The following is an 18,921-nucleotide window of genomic DNA, read 5'->3' on the forward strand; positions in this document are numbered from 1 at the left end:
TATTTTTGGCCGCGTTGGGTCTTTGTTGTGGAGCGTGGGCTTCTCATTGCGGTGGCTTCTCTTGTTGCAGAGCATGGGCTCTAGGCGCGCGGACTTCAGTAGTTGTGGCTCGGGCTCTAGAGCTCAGGCTCAGTAGTTGTGGCGCACGGGCCTAGTTGCTCCGCGGCACGTGGGATCTTCCCGGACCAGGGCTCGAACCCCATGTCCCCTGCATTGGCAGATGGATTCCTAACCACTGCGGCCACCAGGGAAGTCCCGCTTCCCAGATTCTTAACAGGACATGTATCAAAATCACGTGCAGCACTGGCTCTCCAGTGTTAGTGTACATCAGAATCACCTGGAAGGTTTGATAAAACAGATTGCTGGACCTTACTCCCACAGTCTCTGATTTAGGAGTTCTGGAGTGGGACCTGATAATCTGCATTTTAAAGTGTTCTAGGTAATGCTGATCTTGAGAACCATTGACTTAGGGCATTTTTGCAAAATAACAAAGGAATAGGCCAAAGTCACAGTGACTGGATGTCCTGAAATTTCAGATGAATGTAGCTTAATGACCAATTGTTTATGATAAAATAATTTATGGACTTTCTAATTGAGGATATCTGTGTTTCTACTTGAGTGGGAATTAATAATTACTGAATTCCTACCTATTTGTCCGTTCCAGAGCTAGGCAGTTTGTATATAGCTTTGTTGATACATAAAATAACCTCGTGATTATAAGGAAAGTTACCTGGCTAGGAGACAATTCTATTTGATTCCTGAGTTATCTTTCTACAATAGCACTATGTTTCTGTGAAAAAGGGTCACCAAATGCAGAAGTGATTGTATTCTCTTTTTCTAATGGAAATGAAATAGTGTGATAACCCCTCTTATCTTTATCCCCTATAGTTCTGTTCCTGTTATCAGTTGTTTCTCTTGGTTTTGATCATTGTCATCTTTATGAGCTTGCTTATGATTGGTAGATATTGCATATGAAAAATCACAGAGATAATTTGAGGCCTAGGATAATATTCCCTTCCTGTAGGGATACACGTTTACTTTTGGCTAGTGACCAGGAGGAGGCTTAGCAGTCTCACATCACCTCCATCCAGTGGCTCTCCAAACGTAGTTTCCTTTTTAGCAGTATCTGCATCACCCAGGGACCTGTTAGAAATGCATATTCTCAGGCTCATCCCAAACCTCCTCAATCAGAGTAAACTGTAAGGGTTGGACACAGCAATTTGTTTTAACAAACCATCCAGGTAATTCTGGATTTACTCTAAAATTGGAGAACTGACTTAATTGAGTTGGAGGTTGAGATGAATGGAAGCTGGATTTATAGTTGTAATTCACCCTTATTCATAGGCTATATCCTCATTCAGATTTTGAGGTGTTTATGAGGCAGTCCATACTTGGTGGATGTTGAACTCTGCTTTTGTCTCCCCAGTTCTCTGAGTCTTCTGGGAGTTCAGCTTAGCTTCTCAGCCTCTCATCTTCAGGAACTCCAGAAGTTGCATCTTCTGGAGACAACAGGTGTCTCAGAGAAAAATATGAATCTGGGCTCAGATCTCTGAGTTTCTTGTCCCTGATCTTAATTCTTAATTCTTCACTGCCTTGGTAGCCCTCAGGTGCTTCAAACAGATTTTCTTTTTTTAAGAAAATTTCTATTTTGTCCAGCTTTTCTGGTTTTCAGAGAGTAGAGGGAAGATTGAGCTGCATTATCTAATCTGCCATCACCATAAATGAAGGAGTCCGAAGTACATGGCTGTAAAAGATTTAGAAGTAAAAAAATGTCTCAAAATGATAAGCAGTGTTTTCAAAATACAGCTTTTTGGAGTTTTGGGATACAGACATGCCTCAAAACAAGAATGGTGCTGGCACAGTGAGCTCTTCTCCAGAAGACATTTTTTTGTGGGAGATATGTGTTTTTAGGGAACTGTTAGGTTTCTGTGGAGATAATTGGTGGGGCTAAAAGCCAAGTTATTATCTTCTTATGACTACATTTTCTTGTAAAAGAGTAAAAAATAAAATATTAGACTGCTGTTTCAAAACTAAAAGTAGGTAAGAATGATTTTTAAAATGTTGTTTTGGGTAAATTACCACTAAGAACTGAGGACTTTTGTCTTAAGGAGTCTGAGAACAGCTTTTAAATGTCTTGTGCAAAGAATGTAATAAAGCTAGGTTTCTTTGTTGAGAAGAGCTTCCCAAGGAATGAGCCATCCTGTTGTCATACTGTAATCTCTGCAAAGTGATTGTTATTGATATGTTTGTATTATTATTTTCAAGTATGAAAATATGAAGACATTATCTCGGTTTCTGTGTTTATATAGAAATTTTGATGCTAAAGCCCAAGTACTTGTACAATGACAATTTACTGCCATATTTGGTTGTACTGTCCTATGGGTAGCATCAAGGCCTGTTAAGCAGGGGAAATGTTTATTTTTCGCTTTCGGGAAAGAGCTATCTTAAGATCCTCTACCTTATCCCTTCTGTTTTTCTCTTTTAATTTTCTCAAATATCTTGGGTGATATTGAAATGAAAAGGAAATAATATGATAAACTCCCATGTTCCTACATATTTATGTTGTCCTTAAGGGGAAAAAAAAAGTATTACAGTTGAATTACTCTTAGATCTGTGCCGCTGCCATCCTTCTCCCCCATCCCCAATATCTGGTACATTTTTATTGCTTTTTTAATAAATGGGTTTTCAAATAATTGTTGATAAGTTATCTTATTATGTTGTTTATTGACTTTAACATTTATGGTTTTTACAGTTAAATCGTCAATCTGAAATTGTTGCTACTAGTTCTGGTGATCCCTGGAAGACATGTACAAAACGAAACAGGACTGAAAGCTTAAAACCTTTGAAAGGCAACCCACTTGGACTTAACATGTTGAGCAGCACTAAGAAATTGAGGTATAGGCACTTCACCACACATTCCTACAGAAAAGATAAAGAGTTTGACACCAGAAACTAATTGGCTACTCCAACTTAACACCTTTTCTTTTCACTTTGTCAGTAGATGTAATCCTACACACTGGGCATCTTTGCTTTGAATCTTGGGAATAGGCTTGATTGCAGTGATTTCTTGGTTTGGAGTTAAAATATTGAAAGAAAAATTTCAGTAGACTAATATTTCATAAGATGAGCTTGCTTTTATGAAGTTAGCAAAATCTTGGTTATAATATTAGAGGTAGGTCACGTCTCCTTTAGGGGATACTTACCAGGATTATCTCAATGAGGGACTCTTTTTTTTTTAAGATTTCTTAATTCCCCTTCTCTTCTAGATATAACTCATCTTTCCTAGTGGTTGTCATAGTGAACCACTATTACTGATACAATTGGACTGTTACATATCCCAGAAATAGGGTTGAAGTCACTATTTTATTTCTACTTTGTCAGTTTATAGACAATTGAGGTACATAAAGGCTAAATAATTTTCAAGTCAGTGGTAGAATCGAAAGTAGAATTTAGCACTTTTAATTTTTTTTTATAATTAACATTTAGTATTATTTTGGCATATAAGAAAACTTTTGTATACTCATAGTACATAGTTCGTATACTCATAGTACATAGATAGTCTTAAATAGAGAATAAGAAGAAGAAATATATCGGGATTAATTTACAGGAATTCTTACAGTATGAAACATTCATTTAGGATTCCTGATTTCTGTTCTAGTGTTCTACTCTTTATCTTCTTTCATGAACTGGATTGGAAACATTTCAGAGACAAATTCAGAAAGTGGAAAACTAATGGACAGTTTAACATGGTCAATGGGTTTATGTATAAAAAATTTTCTTTAAGTGTTACAGGTTTGTGTGTGTGTATGCTTAGATTTTAAAGGGTTTATTTTGCATAAGTGCATAATTTTTCCCTGTTTAAATTATTCTTTGTTTCTTGACTCCGCAGTGCAAATACACAAAATGCATCATTATGTTCTGGAACTGTAAGACGTTTTCCTCATACTAATGCACAGATAGCAATAGTAAAAACAGCAGCCCAAAGGTAAGGATTCTGATTGCCTTTGTTTAGTATATATACACCATCCTCTTTAATAGGAGTTTTTCACTGCCTTTTTTTTTTTTTAAACCTTTTTTTTCCTTAATTTGTGGAACTTTATTATGTTTCCATTGTCTCTAAAGAGATATTCATGTTTCTGAAATAATTCATGTCCTAGAATTTTTTTATTTTATATCTGCTTTTGAGTAAATCATATTCTGTAAATAGAGACATTTTAAGTAAAAGCTATTCTATTGCATTATGTTTCTGTTAAATTAAGCTGATTTTTACAACATTTGACAGAGAAATCTTCAGCTGGTAGTTTAGTTCTGATGAGTAAAACTACAGTTATTACCTTTCTTTGTAAGGTTTATAAGATTTCATAGCATCAAAGTAAATCACATTATTAGTTTTAAATGTTTGAGAAATTTTTGTGTTTTCATAAATTTGAGTGTTCTCATTGATCATGAAAGTATTACTTGAATCTTGAAATAACGTAACAGTGTAATGCTTGGTGTTTTTAAATGCTTTTGAGGTTTTTCATAACCATTTTTGGATGGTTATGAAATTTCAGTTGAATTTCAGTTCTTCGTCAGTTTCAGTTGACCAAGAAATTCTTAGGCTCCAACAATTAGAAAAATAATTTATCTCTTTATTTCTTGCATTTTGAATAGTTGCATAAAATTTTTATAACTAGTAAAATTTAAAGATTTTTTTTAATATATGCTAGATGTTGTTCTTCATTTTTTAAAATGTTGATCTAGACTGCTACTCATTCAGAAAATGTGTCCTGACTCTTACCCTTGCTGTATTTGCTATTTATGTAGATTTGCTATAACAGATTTTCAACTTAAATACCTTATATCATTCTCATACTTTAGGACAATAAGAAAACCTTTCCTTTGCTTAAATATATTATTTTTCGTAGTTTTGACATAAGATATTTCAGAAAATCAACTAAAAAGATGGAGAAATTACTATACATACCACAAAATTGGCTTGCCTTACAAATCAAGCTTTCTGGCCTACATGTGGCACAAATATGAGAACAAACAATAAAAAGAGTAATTAGCGGGAGGGAAGAAGGATAGACACACTGTTTCTCACACACTGATCACATTGATAGAATTCATCGCTAAGAAAGATCGGTCTACTTGCTATTCTGAAATGTGGTCTAAGTTGAAGTACTGATTTATAATCAAGTGATATATTCTACAACCAAAATTATTATTGGTTTAGAAGTTATCTACCAGTTTAGAATTATTTACACTATGCCTTATTCTCCCCATCCCTCCTTTCTTCATTGGTAATGTTAAAAAATTGATTCCAGTTTGGGAATTGGTATGTGTTTTGTTTTATTCTAGGTCCTGGCACATCTTATACCTTGCCATGTGTATCATTGCTCATCTGTATAAAAGATTAGATTCTGTTAATAGGAAGTGGTATTTACTAGTAAAATACTGTTTCTTACACACACACACACACACACACACACACACACACACACACACACACACACACACACACACCTAATTTAATTTGTATTTAAAGAAACAATCCATTAAGGAAAACAGATTCTACTTATGTTTGTCTCATAAAATAAACATTTCTTAGTCCTACTGCAGTGTGACTGTTGTTAAAAAGATTTTGAAGTTCAAATACCAGTCATGGAGAGTTTTTCCAGTTTTCTTCCTTCAAAAATATTGAGTGATTTTATGCTACATACCAGATATAGGTACAAAGTAGTCAAAGATGAATATGACAGTATTTGCCTTGAAGCTCAAGTGTGGTTAGGGTAAAGGACAGAAAGACAAGTAAACAGATGATTACCTGGTGAGTGCAGTGTAGAGATATACAAAGTATGTGTAGTACTGTTTACAGAGAAGGGAGCAGTGAGGAGTTCACAAAGGAAGTATTAAAGAAGCTTTTGAGTGTTTTAGCTAAAAGAGAACACTCCATGCATTAGGAACCACATCTTCAAAGGCATGAAAAAAAGCCTTCACCTGAAACGATTGCTACCAAACTTTTGGTTTTAATTAGTGTAGTGTTGGCACAATTGTCAGGCCTCAGATGAGGATGAGCACACTGGCTTTTACAGTTTCTTCTAACTTTTCTTATTTTCTCAACTCTTAATTTGAAATTATTAAAGGAAATGCCATCAGTTGGTAATTCACACACATAATCCATTACTCCTGGGGTGAGTGGTATAACTTGTCTTTTAAGTAAATCAGACCTGCATTTTGAATAATTTGTAAGATATGGGAACAGGTATAGCACACGTTTTTAGTCTAAAAGAAATGAATGAAGATTGTTAAAGTATCAGATCAGATTAGCTGCTATTTGGAGAATATTATGATTGCAGTCAGTTTTCTTACTGCTATTCCAAATGTTAATTTAATTCATATTTAAAAGATAGATTGTTTATATACTAGCAGTGATGGAGGAGGATAGTATTAGTATGGAAGAAATGAAATGCAGAAAATTAAAAATCTTTATAACTATACTATCTCCACTCCTAACTTTAACCACACTGGAAAAAGAGCACATTTACTGGTTTATGTTTTATTTACATTTTCACTGTTTTGTTTTGTTTTTTATTAAGGATAGGTAGAAAGCCTTAAAAAGGACCATAGGGGGAAATGAATGTCTACAAAAGCATATATAATCCATAAATGGGAAAATGGGCTCCTGGAATAAGCAAGATTTAATTATTAATGAAAAGCACCACTTTGAAAGAATTTTTGAAGTCCAAAATCAGGTCATGGATACCAGAATCAATCAGTCTGTCTTTTTTCTTTCCTTTTTTTAAATTTTAAGAGCAGAAATAGTCCAAAAAGAATGTACGTCGACATTTTTACAAAGCCCTATGTTACTGATAATGGCTTCCCATCTCATTTTTTAAAAGCTTTTTTCTTTCTTCTTCTTTTTTTTTTTTTTAATATATATAAACTCTTCTAGGGCAGGGCTTTGGTAATAAACATATATTGAGGAGTTTTGGAGAATTACCATAATGTATAAATTAGATACAGTAAGTGCATTTTTCTCAAGGATAAGAGAAATGAGGATGGTGTATATATTTTTTGGTTTTGTTTTCTTCCTAACTCCCTTGGTTTATTGGAAAGAACCAAACCTGTTTCTTCTGCTTTTACTCTGTCTTCTACCTCTTTTACTCTAAACAGGTGAGTTTAAAGAATAAAAGCAAGAGAGTACTAAACTCTTCTCGCTTCTTGAGCACAACAGTGTAGGGTTGGAAATGGCTAGATTAGGTATTAACGTCTAACTTTTCGTTTTTATTTTACTTTTCCTGGAAATATTACACCATAAGAAATAAGTATATAAGAGTAGACAGACTATATTTAAACTTTTATGTTTGTATTTTGTTTCACTTTAATAGGGGCCTGATAATTTTCCTTCATTTTTCTGTCATTTGTCCAACATAAATTTATTTTATACAGATTATCCCATTTTCTAAATAGCAGAAGTAAAAGTTCAAATGTGGTATTTGTGTAAGTTTATAATAATTCTTTTCCTTACTATTAAAACTTTTTTTAAAAATGTGTTTCTTTTCAATGTTGTTTATGTAAAACCAACTTACCCTTATTATTTTTTCTTAATTTGCTAGGATTAAATTGATATTTTACTGTGTGCTTCACATGATGGGAATATAAGAGTTAATATGGGGACTCAGGGATTTTTGTGAACTATGTTTTGCTTACAGTTCTGAATATTTAGTTTCTTTTGTAATAGGAATAATTCTAGGATGTGAATCTTATTCTAAATTGAGGGTTTTATAATTTTACCCTTGAGTACTTGATATTGATAGCTTTTTAGATTTTCCATGAATTGTGGAGAAGGGTGTACATTTTATACATTGGACTTTTGATTAGAGGCCATGATTTTAAGTCCCAGGACTTTTCTTGTGTCCCAAACCGTGTACTGTATTTGTATTTAATCTAAGGCTTTTGTGCAAAAGTTTCAGCCTTAAAAAAATTTTTTTTTCTTACTCAGAAGCAAATACAGTTGGACTTCTGTATCTGGGGGTTCCACATCTGTGGATTCAACCAAGCACAGATAAAAAAGAAAAAAAATCCAAGGGAAAAATTCCAGAAAGTTCCACAAAGCAAAACTTGAATTTTCTGGTACTCAACAACTGTTTACATAGCATTTACATTGTATTAGGTATTATAAGTAGTCTAGAGATGATTTGCAGTATATGGGAGGATGTGCTTAGGTTATATGCAAATACTATACCCTTTTATATAAGGGACTTGAGCACCCACTATTTTGTTATCTGCCTTGGGTCCTAGAACCAATCCTGTGCAGATAACCGAGGGATGACTTTAATCACGCCTGATAGTGAGATTGGGACCTCTAAAAATTTTATAACTTTTAGGAAGTTGTATTGTTCCTTGAAGACAATTTCTTTAACCACTCTAAAATAACGTATATCCTCAAGTGTTGGATGGTTAAATAAAGCTCTTTCAAGAATTTTTCAATCTTTGTACATACTTTTTTATTCTTTAAATATGTTTAGATATAAATTATTTTCTGTACTGACAAAAATTGAAAGCCAATTTACATATCTGACAAGATTCAAAACACTAGTATATAACATATATATAATGTGTTTAAAACAAATTAATCACAGAGTTTTGCCTTATTGACTGCAGTTACTAAAACTACAATGATATATCAAAAATGAGGTCTTGCCTCTTACATTTTTTTTCTTTTTCATGTTTTAAGCAGTCTGGACCAAAAGGAAAGGTAAGCTCAATATTGATGAAATTAGAGCATGGATACAGCAGTAAAATACCAGATTATTTATATGCTTTGAAAAATGTCCATTGAATTAGAGTTCATCATTAAGTTTATTAATTATTTTAATAAAAAGGAAACTAATAGCACAACATGATATTTGACTTATGTGGGTAATATTTCACCATAATTCTCAATATATATATATATTTTCCATGAATGATTATTATATATTTACACTGATATGTAACTACTTTTGTTTTAAAAATAGAATATTTCAGGATCTTAGTAGTAAAATTGTTTTCAGTTACTTAATTTAAATATTTCTTGTATTTCAGTGGTAATATTTTTGGTTTATACTTTAGTAGAATGAGGGGAAAAATAGAAGTAGAATACCTTAAGCTTGGAGTTAAAACTCTAAACATCAAAAATTTGTGACAGAATTTTATGATCACTCTTTGTTCCCTTTGTAATAACACTGGCAAACACATCATCCTTTAGCAGAAATGTTGAATAATGTAAATAACATGGAAACAAGTTTTTAAGAACACACATTTCTTAGAATAGTGAAATGATTGTAGTTTTCTAAATCAAATGCCCGTAATAATAGCTCCTCTCCTCAATGTATGTATGTGGAAATTTTTGTGCATGTGTGTATCTTTTTTTCTTGCTTCCATGAGTTTCAAGAACCTTTTATGAATTCTCCCCTCCCAAAACAGGTAAACAGCCCTTGTTTTAAACCAATACTTTAATATCATTGGTGATGGTCAAAAGAAGGCACATTCTATAATTTTATTTAATTATGTAACTTTGACTCTATAATTTTGTTTAAAGGTATAGAGGAGGCAAAGAGGACAACTTGCAATATTTTATAGAATGCTATATATTCCATCTTACTTCATGAACACCAGGTTTCTGAACTAAAGATGATCCTGTCAGCAAAAGATTTAGGCATATTTTATAATTCTGAAATACTTCACAGTTCTTACATGGTTTAAATGAATACGTTGTGCAAGTATTTTACTACCTTCCTCCTGGGAAAGAAAAATTATTTTTCTATTGTGTCTGTTTTTCTCTCTGAGTAAATTATTATTTCTTGTCAGACATAGATGAGTCATTTTATATCTTTTGAATTTTTAATTCATAAGTGACTATATTTTGGGGAGAAGATCATTAATAAGATGTTTTTAAGTAACTATACAGTCACACATGAACCAGACTGTTGTTTTATAGAAATAAACAAATTCTTTCCTTTATGTTATAGTAGATAAAATATAGGTACTGTTATATTTATCAGAATAGTATAAAGATCTTAGAATATTCTCTTGTAATAGCCTTGGTGGGTTTATACTGATTTTTTTCTACTGTTTTGGCTTCTTATGCATATTTCTGTTGTGGAAATTTATTCATTGATACATTCAGCAAATATTTCAATGACTCTATGTGCCAGGCACTCTTCTAGGAGCAGACAAAAATCCCTACTCTCTTGGAGCTTATATTCCTGTTGGAATAATACTGGAATAGAAGTCAGAGATGTAGAATGAAGTAACCAGCATTACCAGTAGGCACATAACTTACTCTAAAATGGGAATAATGATATTTGTCCAGTTTTAAAGGAGATTTGTGAAGAACAGAGATTTGTTCTGTTATGAGATAATTATTTGAAACTGACATATACACTGTAAAGTTTGAAATTTCTGTAATAAAAGGTGCTGAAATTCTTTGTCTTTTTGTACCAACATTACCGCCAGGGGCTAGGCGTGAAGCAGCATCTATTTATAAAATATGTTATGATGAATACACTGGAGTGCTTTATTCAGCAGCTTAGTTACTGTTAGGTTCAATTTAGCCCATTAATCCTTTGGAATGTCACCTAAAATTATTTTATCTTTGTCAGAGATAAACTGAGAAGAACTTTTGTGTCAGTAGATTTTACTTTGTAAATTTTTTTTACGTAAGCCATTTTTCCTCTCTTATGAACAAAGCCACATCTTTTTTTCTGACCTTTGAAAAGTAATAGAAAATCTTTTATCTTTATCCCTTAACACATGAAGGACTGTAAATCTCTGAACTAAATGATTTCTTTAAAAGAGGATGGTTTATCTAATAAACAAAAGTTAGGTAGTTGTGGAAGGTTAATCTTTTCCAGGTTTTTTCCCTTTGTACTGTATACTGGGCACAATGAGGTATATTTTAGGTTTAAAACCAAGCTGGAATAAAAATTAAACAACGATATTAAGGTCCAGAGCTTGCAAACTTAAAAAATTTGCTGCCATTTTTCTTTGTTGTGGGTGACTTTGACAACTTGAATGACTTGAATTCTTTTCTGATTCTTGGACAGTTGGCTTGTGAATATAGTGTACGTGGTAGCACCAGCAACCTAGAATATTTAATCTGGTATTAGAACTTTTTTTTTTCTCCTTAGATAAAGACAGTTGAACTATTATGAAACTGAAGCACATAGTAATTTTCAAATTAAAAATTTTTTTTAATATTTTTATTATAAATATGTGCGTATCGTAGAGAATTTTGAAACAAAAAGATACAAAGGGAAAAGAATACAATAAAAGACATATATGAAACACTAGAAATTTAACTTAAAAGGGGGTATTGAAAAGACAAGTATTACAATGAAAGATTTTATAATTTTTAAAAAGCTCATCGAAAATTACATCATTAGTATCTTCATGCATTTCTTTCCAATTTTCTTTTTCCTGTGTACTTTTAAATATACCTAATACATGCAGTCATAATAAAAGTACAGCTGCATATTTTGAGTTTTCACCTAACAGTATGTCCTAGCCTTTTTCCCTGTTAAGTTGGCTTCTAAAAATGATTTGTAATGATTACGTAATAGCTTGTCCGGCAGATATACATAATTTATTTACCCATTAGTCCATTTCTTGTTGTTTTTCACTGTTGTATATGACAGCGGTCCCCAACCTTTTTGGTACCAGGGACCGGTTTCATGGAAGACAATTTTTCCATGGAAGCGGGGGCAGCGGATGGTTCAGGCAGTAATGCGAGCACGATGGGCAGCGGCAGACGAAGCCTCGCTCTCTCACCCACCGCTCCCCTCCTGCTGTGCGGCCCGGTTCCTAACAGGCCGCGGACCAGCCGAGGCCCGGGGCTTGGGGACCCCTGGTATATGACACATTGATGAACAACTTTGCATGTAAATCTCTAAGTGCATCTCCTAAGATAAATCTCTGGGAAAGGATTCTTTGGGCTAGGTTACAGATGTTTTTAATGCTCTTGATAGGTATTGCGAAATTGTTTTGCAGACAGGTGGTACCAATTTATATTAGCATTATAAATTGGTGTCTCAAGGTACCTGAAAATAAAATTATATTCAGATGGTACTGCCTTCCTTAGAATTATGAGAGTCATCTGAAACCTTAGATATAATAAGAGTATAGCAAGATGATAGAGTACAAGACTAATAATGTTAATAATTTTTTATTCACTCTGATCAATTGTGGTATATATTGGAAAGACCAAAATTTCCTTCACAGTAGCAACTAAAATTAAATATTCAGTAATAAAATTAATGATGTGTAGATCCTTTATAAATATATCTAAAGAACCTGATCTGAGGCATATATTAGGTTCCTGGTTGGTTATTTGATATCAGTGCTCCTTAAAATAAACTTAATGCAATTTTAGTCAGAAATCTTGCTGACTTTGTTATTTTAGGAAATTTGGCCAATTGAGTCTAAAGTTTATTTAGGAGAGTAAATATTTGAGAAGAGTAAGAGATGAGACTTACTTTATAAAAAGAAGAATAAGTGGGGGAAGAGAAGAATGACATGTCTTACCACATAATAAAGCATACTGTGAACAAAACAGTGATTGGATATGGAAACATTGGAAAAAAGCCTAGAAAGTAGAGCAGTAAACAGACTAGAGATTCCAAGTATATTCAATTTCCAGCTACCCTGTCTAATCAATAAATGTTTAGTTTACAGTGCCTGAATTATGGTATTTGCACATAGGCTAATATTTTGAATTACTTTATGGTGGCTCTGCATGGTGGCCAGTGGTTCAGTTTTGACATTACCACCCTTGTTCAGCATGATTGTACAATTATTTGACCTGATAAATACACTTCTACTTACGTACTGCCTCTTAGTTATACACATTTATTACTTCCAAATATTTATCAAGTGCCTGCTGTGTTATAGGTATAAGGATACAGTGATGAACAAAACAAACAAGATCTCTGCTCTCGTGTAGTTTACATTTTGATGGGCAAAAACTGATAATGAACAAGTAAAACACCAAAAAATAAGTTCTGTGTAAAAAAGTATAATTGGATGATGTGGTATAGAGTGACAGTATGGTTTCTTAAGATGTTCAAAGAGACACTCAACTATGAAGCTAACATTTAAGCAAGGACTGAATGAGCAGCAGTCAGCCATACAGTGATCATAGAGATGGCTTTTCCACATAGGGAAGAGGTGGTGCTAAGATATTAATGCTGGAGTGAGTTTGGCATGTTCAAAGAACAGAAAGAAGGACTGCGGGGTGGGTTTGGTTAAGGTCAGCTAGGGCCCCTAGATCATAAAAGGCTTTCTGTAAGATGATCTGAAGAGTTTGGGTTTTATGTGGTGCACTCACTAGAAGCTTTCAGGTCATTTTAGGTAGGGAAGTGTTATTATTACCTGATAAATCTTTGAGATTTAAAAAAATAATCTTTTGTATATGATTTATAATTTGGCACAATTAAAAACTTAAGTCAGTGGCATTCAGTTAAGGCTAAGCGTGATTTACTTACCAAATAGAGATATGCTACAAAAGAAAATCAGTAATAATCTTTGACTATTCAAAACTATCTCAGCAAAATCTAGGAATTGGAGAGGTAGAAGGGCAGAAGTAAAAGGTATCTTAAGGCCTTTTTTTTTTTTGGAAGGGGGACTGAATGGGGTAGGATGGGGAAGTAAAAGGATTTTAAAGATCTTATCCCCTTAGAGATGATGCAGTAGAATATCTTGTTTGAGGAAATAGTTGGAATCTTGAGAACATGTTGATGAACAAAATATGCAGTTGGAATAAGGGTTGAGAGAGGGAAGGTAACTATTTGTTAAATTAACCAGGGGAGGAAAAAATGAAAGGTAATTGTGCAAATCAGTAAAAATAGGGGAAAAGAGTGACAATAAACAAATATAAGAAACAGCTAATACAGTAAGATGAAAGGAAAACATGAAGTTTATCAGATGCAATAATGATTGTGAGCAGGTCGAATATATTTAATAAGAGAAAACTGGTTGAATTAAACCCAGCTATATCATGTTGTTTACCAGAATCAGATACTTATAAAATAACAATTTGTAAGTAAAGGGGTCTCTTGAGTCTTAGACTCAAAAGAAATGCGAACAAAAGGAAAGCATGAGTAGAATTTTAGCAACAAATGAAATAGAATTAAGGATTAGAAGCACTAAATAGTATAACGGAGCACATTTTATAATGGAGACACTCGTGAGAGTGTAAGTAACAACGAGCTGTGTAAAGCTCCCCTAAAATATCTAAAATGCAAGGCGTTCTTGGTTAGAGTACAACTTCGGGAGATTTTAATACATCTCTTCAAAAATTAGATTACAGTTTAAACATGAATTTGGATAATGCATTTTCATGAAAAATGAACACATTTAATTTATTTTATAGGAATTTACATCTTTTGAGATCAGTTCGAGCAATGGAACGATTTATAAAATGAGTTTCAAAACCAACTTAAAAAAAAAAAGCAGCACTCAGATCCTGGTTTCTAATACCACTCTAATAAAAGGAACATGGAGAAACGGCTGATTCTAGGGATGGGGTAGGGAAAACACAAAATGATCATAGAGTATCTTGTAGTATCAGAATCCAAACAGGCATTCAAAAAACAAAGGGGTACTTGCTTCAGCAGCACATATACTAAAATTGGAACGATACAGAGATTTTCATGGTCCTTGTATGAGGACGACATGCAGATTGGCAAAGCATTCCATATTTCTGTAAATTTTATGTATGTTTTATCAGAATTAAAAAAAAAAAAGAATGAGGTCACATGAAAGGAACACAGGAGCCAACTGAAAGAGCTCCCAAGGGCCAAAACTGAAACAATTGGATTATAACCTAAAGTATAAAATGAATATTCATGAGTCATACTGGTATAAATGATTGAATAAGTGATTTATTTATTGAACTATCCTGGGGTTTTTATAAGCTGCATAAAATGAATTGGGGGAAACAGGTGTTTATACAGAAGAATTCCAAATAATATGTGTAGATAGTTTCCTCTTCAGGAAGTAGAATTTAACTACCCCTGCCCCTTTTGTGGGCTGGACTGATTGGACTTGCTTCCAAATAGAATGTCGAAAGGGAAAATAACTTTGGAGTGGAGAAACCTGGCAAACACTACTTTAGCCAGATGATCAAGGATAACCTCACTAGTGATGTAAATCATCGATACCATGTAACCCCTGATATGATGTGATGAGATGGGTACTGTCCACCAAACCTACAACTTCAGTATAATCATGAGAAAAACATCAGACAAACCCACATTGTGGGGCATTCTACAAAATAACTAACCAGTCTCTTCCAAAGTGTCAAGGTCATGAAAAACAGTGGGAAACAAAACAGTCTGGGAAACAAAAAAGAGACTAAGGAGACATGATGACTAAATGCGGTGGATCCTAGATTGGATTCTGGAACAAAGGATATTAGTGGAATAGCTGGCGAAGTTCAAATAAAGCCTGGCATTTAGTTAATAGCAGTGTACAAATGTTGATTTCTTTTTTTGACATATGTATGAGGGTAATGAAGGTGTTAACGTTAAGAAAAACTGGATAAGGGATATAAGAGAATTCTGAGTTGTCTTTTCAAGTCTTCAGCAAATCAAATTATTCTAAAATAAAGTTTATTAAAAAAAAAAGGTCTGAAGCCTGTCTAACCTTTAATAAGGAGTCTCATGTTATTTAAAGAGTTCTGCACAGAAGGAAAAAACTCTCCAGTTCACTTTATGCAGCTTGTAAAAACGTTGGGTCCATGAAGTGAGGTTTTCTCTAAAACTTCTATGCAGAACACAAGCCCTCAGAAGCAAAAAAAATGCTCCCGCTTGGTAGAAGACAGAAGATAGGGACATTTCTCTGTTTCTGCTTGGTTTGAGGTAGGAAAGAAAATCCACCAGGAAATTAAATTCTAGCCTTAAGCATCATAGTAGTTTGGAGTTTGAAATTTTAGTGTCTGTAGAGTGATGGAACTCTCAAATTAAGAAATTAACATGAAATTTCATTTTTGATTACCTAACAAAGTTTCTTTTAAAAACTAAGTTTTAAAGAACACAAGATTATAGCTAGAAAGTTCTTTTAATTCCCTTATTAAACAAATACTACTTTTATTCTGAAATTCTTGTATTCTTGTATTAAACTTAAGGTATGCTTTTATTTCTGTAATTTACTCATTATAATACATTTTTTAAAACAATCTGCTCTGTCTGTATAGGGAAAGATGTAGTAAATATTAGATACAGAATGGCCATAAGGTTTGGAAATGTTGGCAAATATGCATAATTTTTAGCATTACATTACGATAATGGTAGGTCATGGATGTTACATGATATATTCAGTGCATTGTTTGTTCCTCATCAGCAGTGCATGGTTCAGTGCACTGTGTCAAACAGCAAAGAGCAGTGTGAATTAGTGCAGCATTTTCAGAAATCCCTGCACATCTATGATATGTTGCCTCCAGTGATTTATGCCAGTTATTACTGAATAAACCTGTGTTTATAGCATACCCCAGAATAAGTAAGTAAGCAGACAAAAATCCAAAACATGTATTTCAGATTTTGTGACCACTCTGTCAAATTATTTTGCTTGTTGATAATCCTTAGTATTTAAGAATACCTACTGTTTCTGTTGTCCACTGTTTTAAAAATATATAATGCATAGAGGTTTTGTAGTTTAATATAATTGTATCATCGTATTTTGCTTCAGATTTATTGACTCGGTTGCCTTTTATAGTTGGTATCTTTACTTTTCCAGTGTAGAGTTATAAAAATTAGAGATTAAAAAATTGTTTGTTTTAAAGATAAGACTCATATCATTTTTAGTGTGAGCATGTGTAGTATATAAAAACATGCATTTTATTCAAAGCTAAATGTAGTTAGGAGCTGAAAACCTACCTTATTTTTAATAACACTAGTACCACTATCTCTAAGGCAAATTCTCATCTTCACAACTCGTATCCTCACGAATCTTAAAATTTTGACAGTGTGGAAATTACCCAGTTGTACCAAATGCTGCTCAGTAATAATAATTGAAATGGTGAAAACACCATTACTCATCAATATTGGTGCAGTTTGCCAAGATTCAGATTCTGATGTTGGTATTTAATAGTTGTGTGACCATGGGCAAGTTAATTAACCTCATTGTGCCTCAGTTTCCTCATCTGTAAAGTACTAACAACAGTATATACTTTATAAGGTTATTGTGAAGATTAAAGTAATTATTAGATACAAAGCACTTAGAACAGTACCTGGCACATGATGCTCACTATTTGCTAACTACTGTCACATATACACTACTATCACTACTCTTATTATTTTCTTCTTGTGTCATTTTCATATTTTGTTTTCAATTTAGGTGCTCTGACTTTTACAATATAAGAATATGAAATCCTTACAGGAAAATTCCTTTAGGATTTTTGTTTAATTAATTAATTATATTGCCCTGTGATAAGTATTGATCACTCGGGTGAATGCATTTACAAATAACAGAATAACCTCCTTTAATTCCCCCGTTAAATAAAATGGAAATATTTTTAGAAGCTTTTGTTTAGGATGGGAAGGTAGCTATTGTAGCTCCCTGGTTTATTGCATTTTTTGCAAACCTCCTCCTTTAATGCTTTTATCCCACAATTAGCTATAGGATTCTTGCTTTTCTCCCAAACTATTGTATATTTGGACTTCTATACTATTTTAGGATCCTTATTTACTAAGGATTCCTGTTCAGAATTCTGAAAATTGGTTAGGTGTGAAGTCTGACAATGTAATATATTTTTTAAAGTATAATTATACCCCCATAATGTAGTCATATTATAAGACTAAAATATTTATTTCATGATTTCTAGTTTTGTACACAACATTTTTTGTACTGCTTTTGGAATTATCCTCAAGGACAAGATCTTATTCACTCTTTATTCTTTATTCATTGATCTTTAAACTAGAAACATTTACAGCAAAATTGGGCAAGTTGAGTATTTATTATAAGCTGACTAACTTTTTTTATTCCAAAAATGCATGTGACAATGAAATATTAGGAGTTTTTTTTTAAGTTTTTTTAAACAGATTATGAAGGCAGTTCCAAAAGAAAAATTCTAAAGTTTTGTGTATTGGGGGAATAAATATATAACTTTCCAAAGTGACTACTTTGAAAGGACAAATACTTGTATTTATTTATTAAATATTTGTTTGAAAGACTGCCTGCTGTCAGCTTTCATAGATTGACAGTTTAAATAAAATATAGTCACTGCCCTTAAGGATCTTATAGTGCATTAAGGTTTACTATATTTGGGTAATATAGTGTTACTATTTTATAGTACCACTTTTTATATGACAAGCTATGATTTGCTTTTGGTAAACATATTTTAAGTATTCCCTCTACTTTTTCATTTTAAAAATATATTTTTCTTTTAGACTGAAACTATATAAATTTCCTTTTCTAGGAAAGAATATCCACCTCATGTCCAAAAATTTGAAAGTAATCCTGTAAGGTTAAGTCGGCCCCAAGGTGTTGGTAAGTGTGCAGTTTTTTTTGTTACACCTGTGAAGGGTTTTGAGTAGTTGTAAGGAAGGTAGAATAGGAATATGGTACCAGTTTTAGAATATTCCCAGGTATAATAGGAATATATAGACCCATTTTTTTATAATTGATTTGAAAATTTATTTATTATAATTGTGACCTGAAATCATTGGGGAATGATTCAAGGAGTGCACATTCAGGTGATTATAGTTGGAAATCTTTTTGATTATATTAGCATTGTTGTTAAACTCAGGATCCAAATATTAACTCTAGATGGGTTATAGCTTCAAAATTGTGTTTTGTTGCTCTTTGTTATAATCTTACATTATGTGATTTTCTTGATTAAAATGGTTTTGATCCTAAAATTTAGAATACATTAGGCATTGAATTAAAAAGAGCCCA

At 32.9% G+C, this 18,921-nt stretch overlaps 1 protein-coding gene and 1 non-coding gene across 14 annotated transcripts in view; both read left to right on the plus strand.

Annotated features, from left to right (window-relative positions):
* The window catches only part of SENP6 (SUMO specific peptidase 6), a 101,070-nt gene that overhangs the window by 26,397 nt on the left and 55,752 nt on the right, over positions 1-18,921 (plus strand). For 8 of the 13 annotated variants that reach the window (XM_019929311.3, XM_019929317.3, XM_019929308.3 and 5 more), the window contains 4 exons: positions 2,753-2,895; positions 3,890-3,985; positions 8,723-8,743; positions 18,443-18,513. In XM_019929311.3, the coding sequence (XP_019784870.2) occupies positions 2,753-2,895; positions 3,890-3,985; positions 8,723-8,743; positions 18,443-18,513 (331 nt within the window). Of the gene's footprint in view, positions 1-2,752; positions 2,896-3,887; positions 3,986-8,722; positions 8,744-18,442; positions 18,514-18,921 lie in introns of those variants that run through there. The other 5 variants (XM_019929309.3, XM_019929310.3, XM_073789370.1 and 2 more) reach the window with 5 other exon arrangements.
* LOC117307570 (U6 spliceosomal RNA) lies at positions 14,627-14,730 on the plus strand. Its single transcript, XR_004521337.1, has one exon. It is a non-coding gene; the product is annotated as a U6 spliceosomal RNA (small nuclear RNA).

Source organism: Tursiops truncatus, chromosome 12 (assembly GCF_011762595.2).
Source record: "Tursiops truncatus isolate mTurTru1 chromosome 12, mTurTru1.mat.Y, whole genome shotgun sequence".
Taxonomy (NCBI): domain Eukaryota; kingdom Metazoa; phylum Chordata; class Mammalia; order Artiodactyla; family Delphinidae; genus Tursiops; species Tursiops truncatus.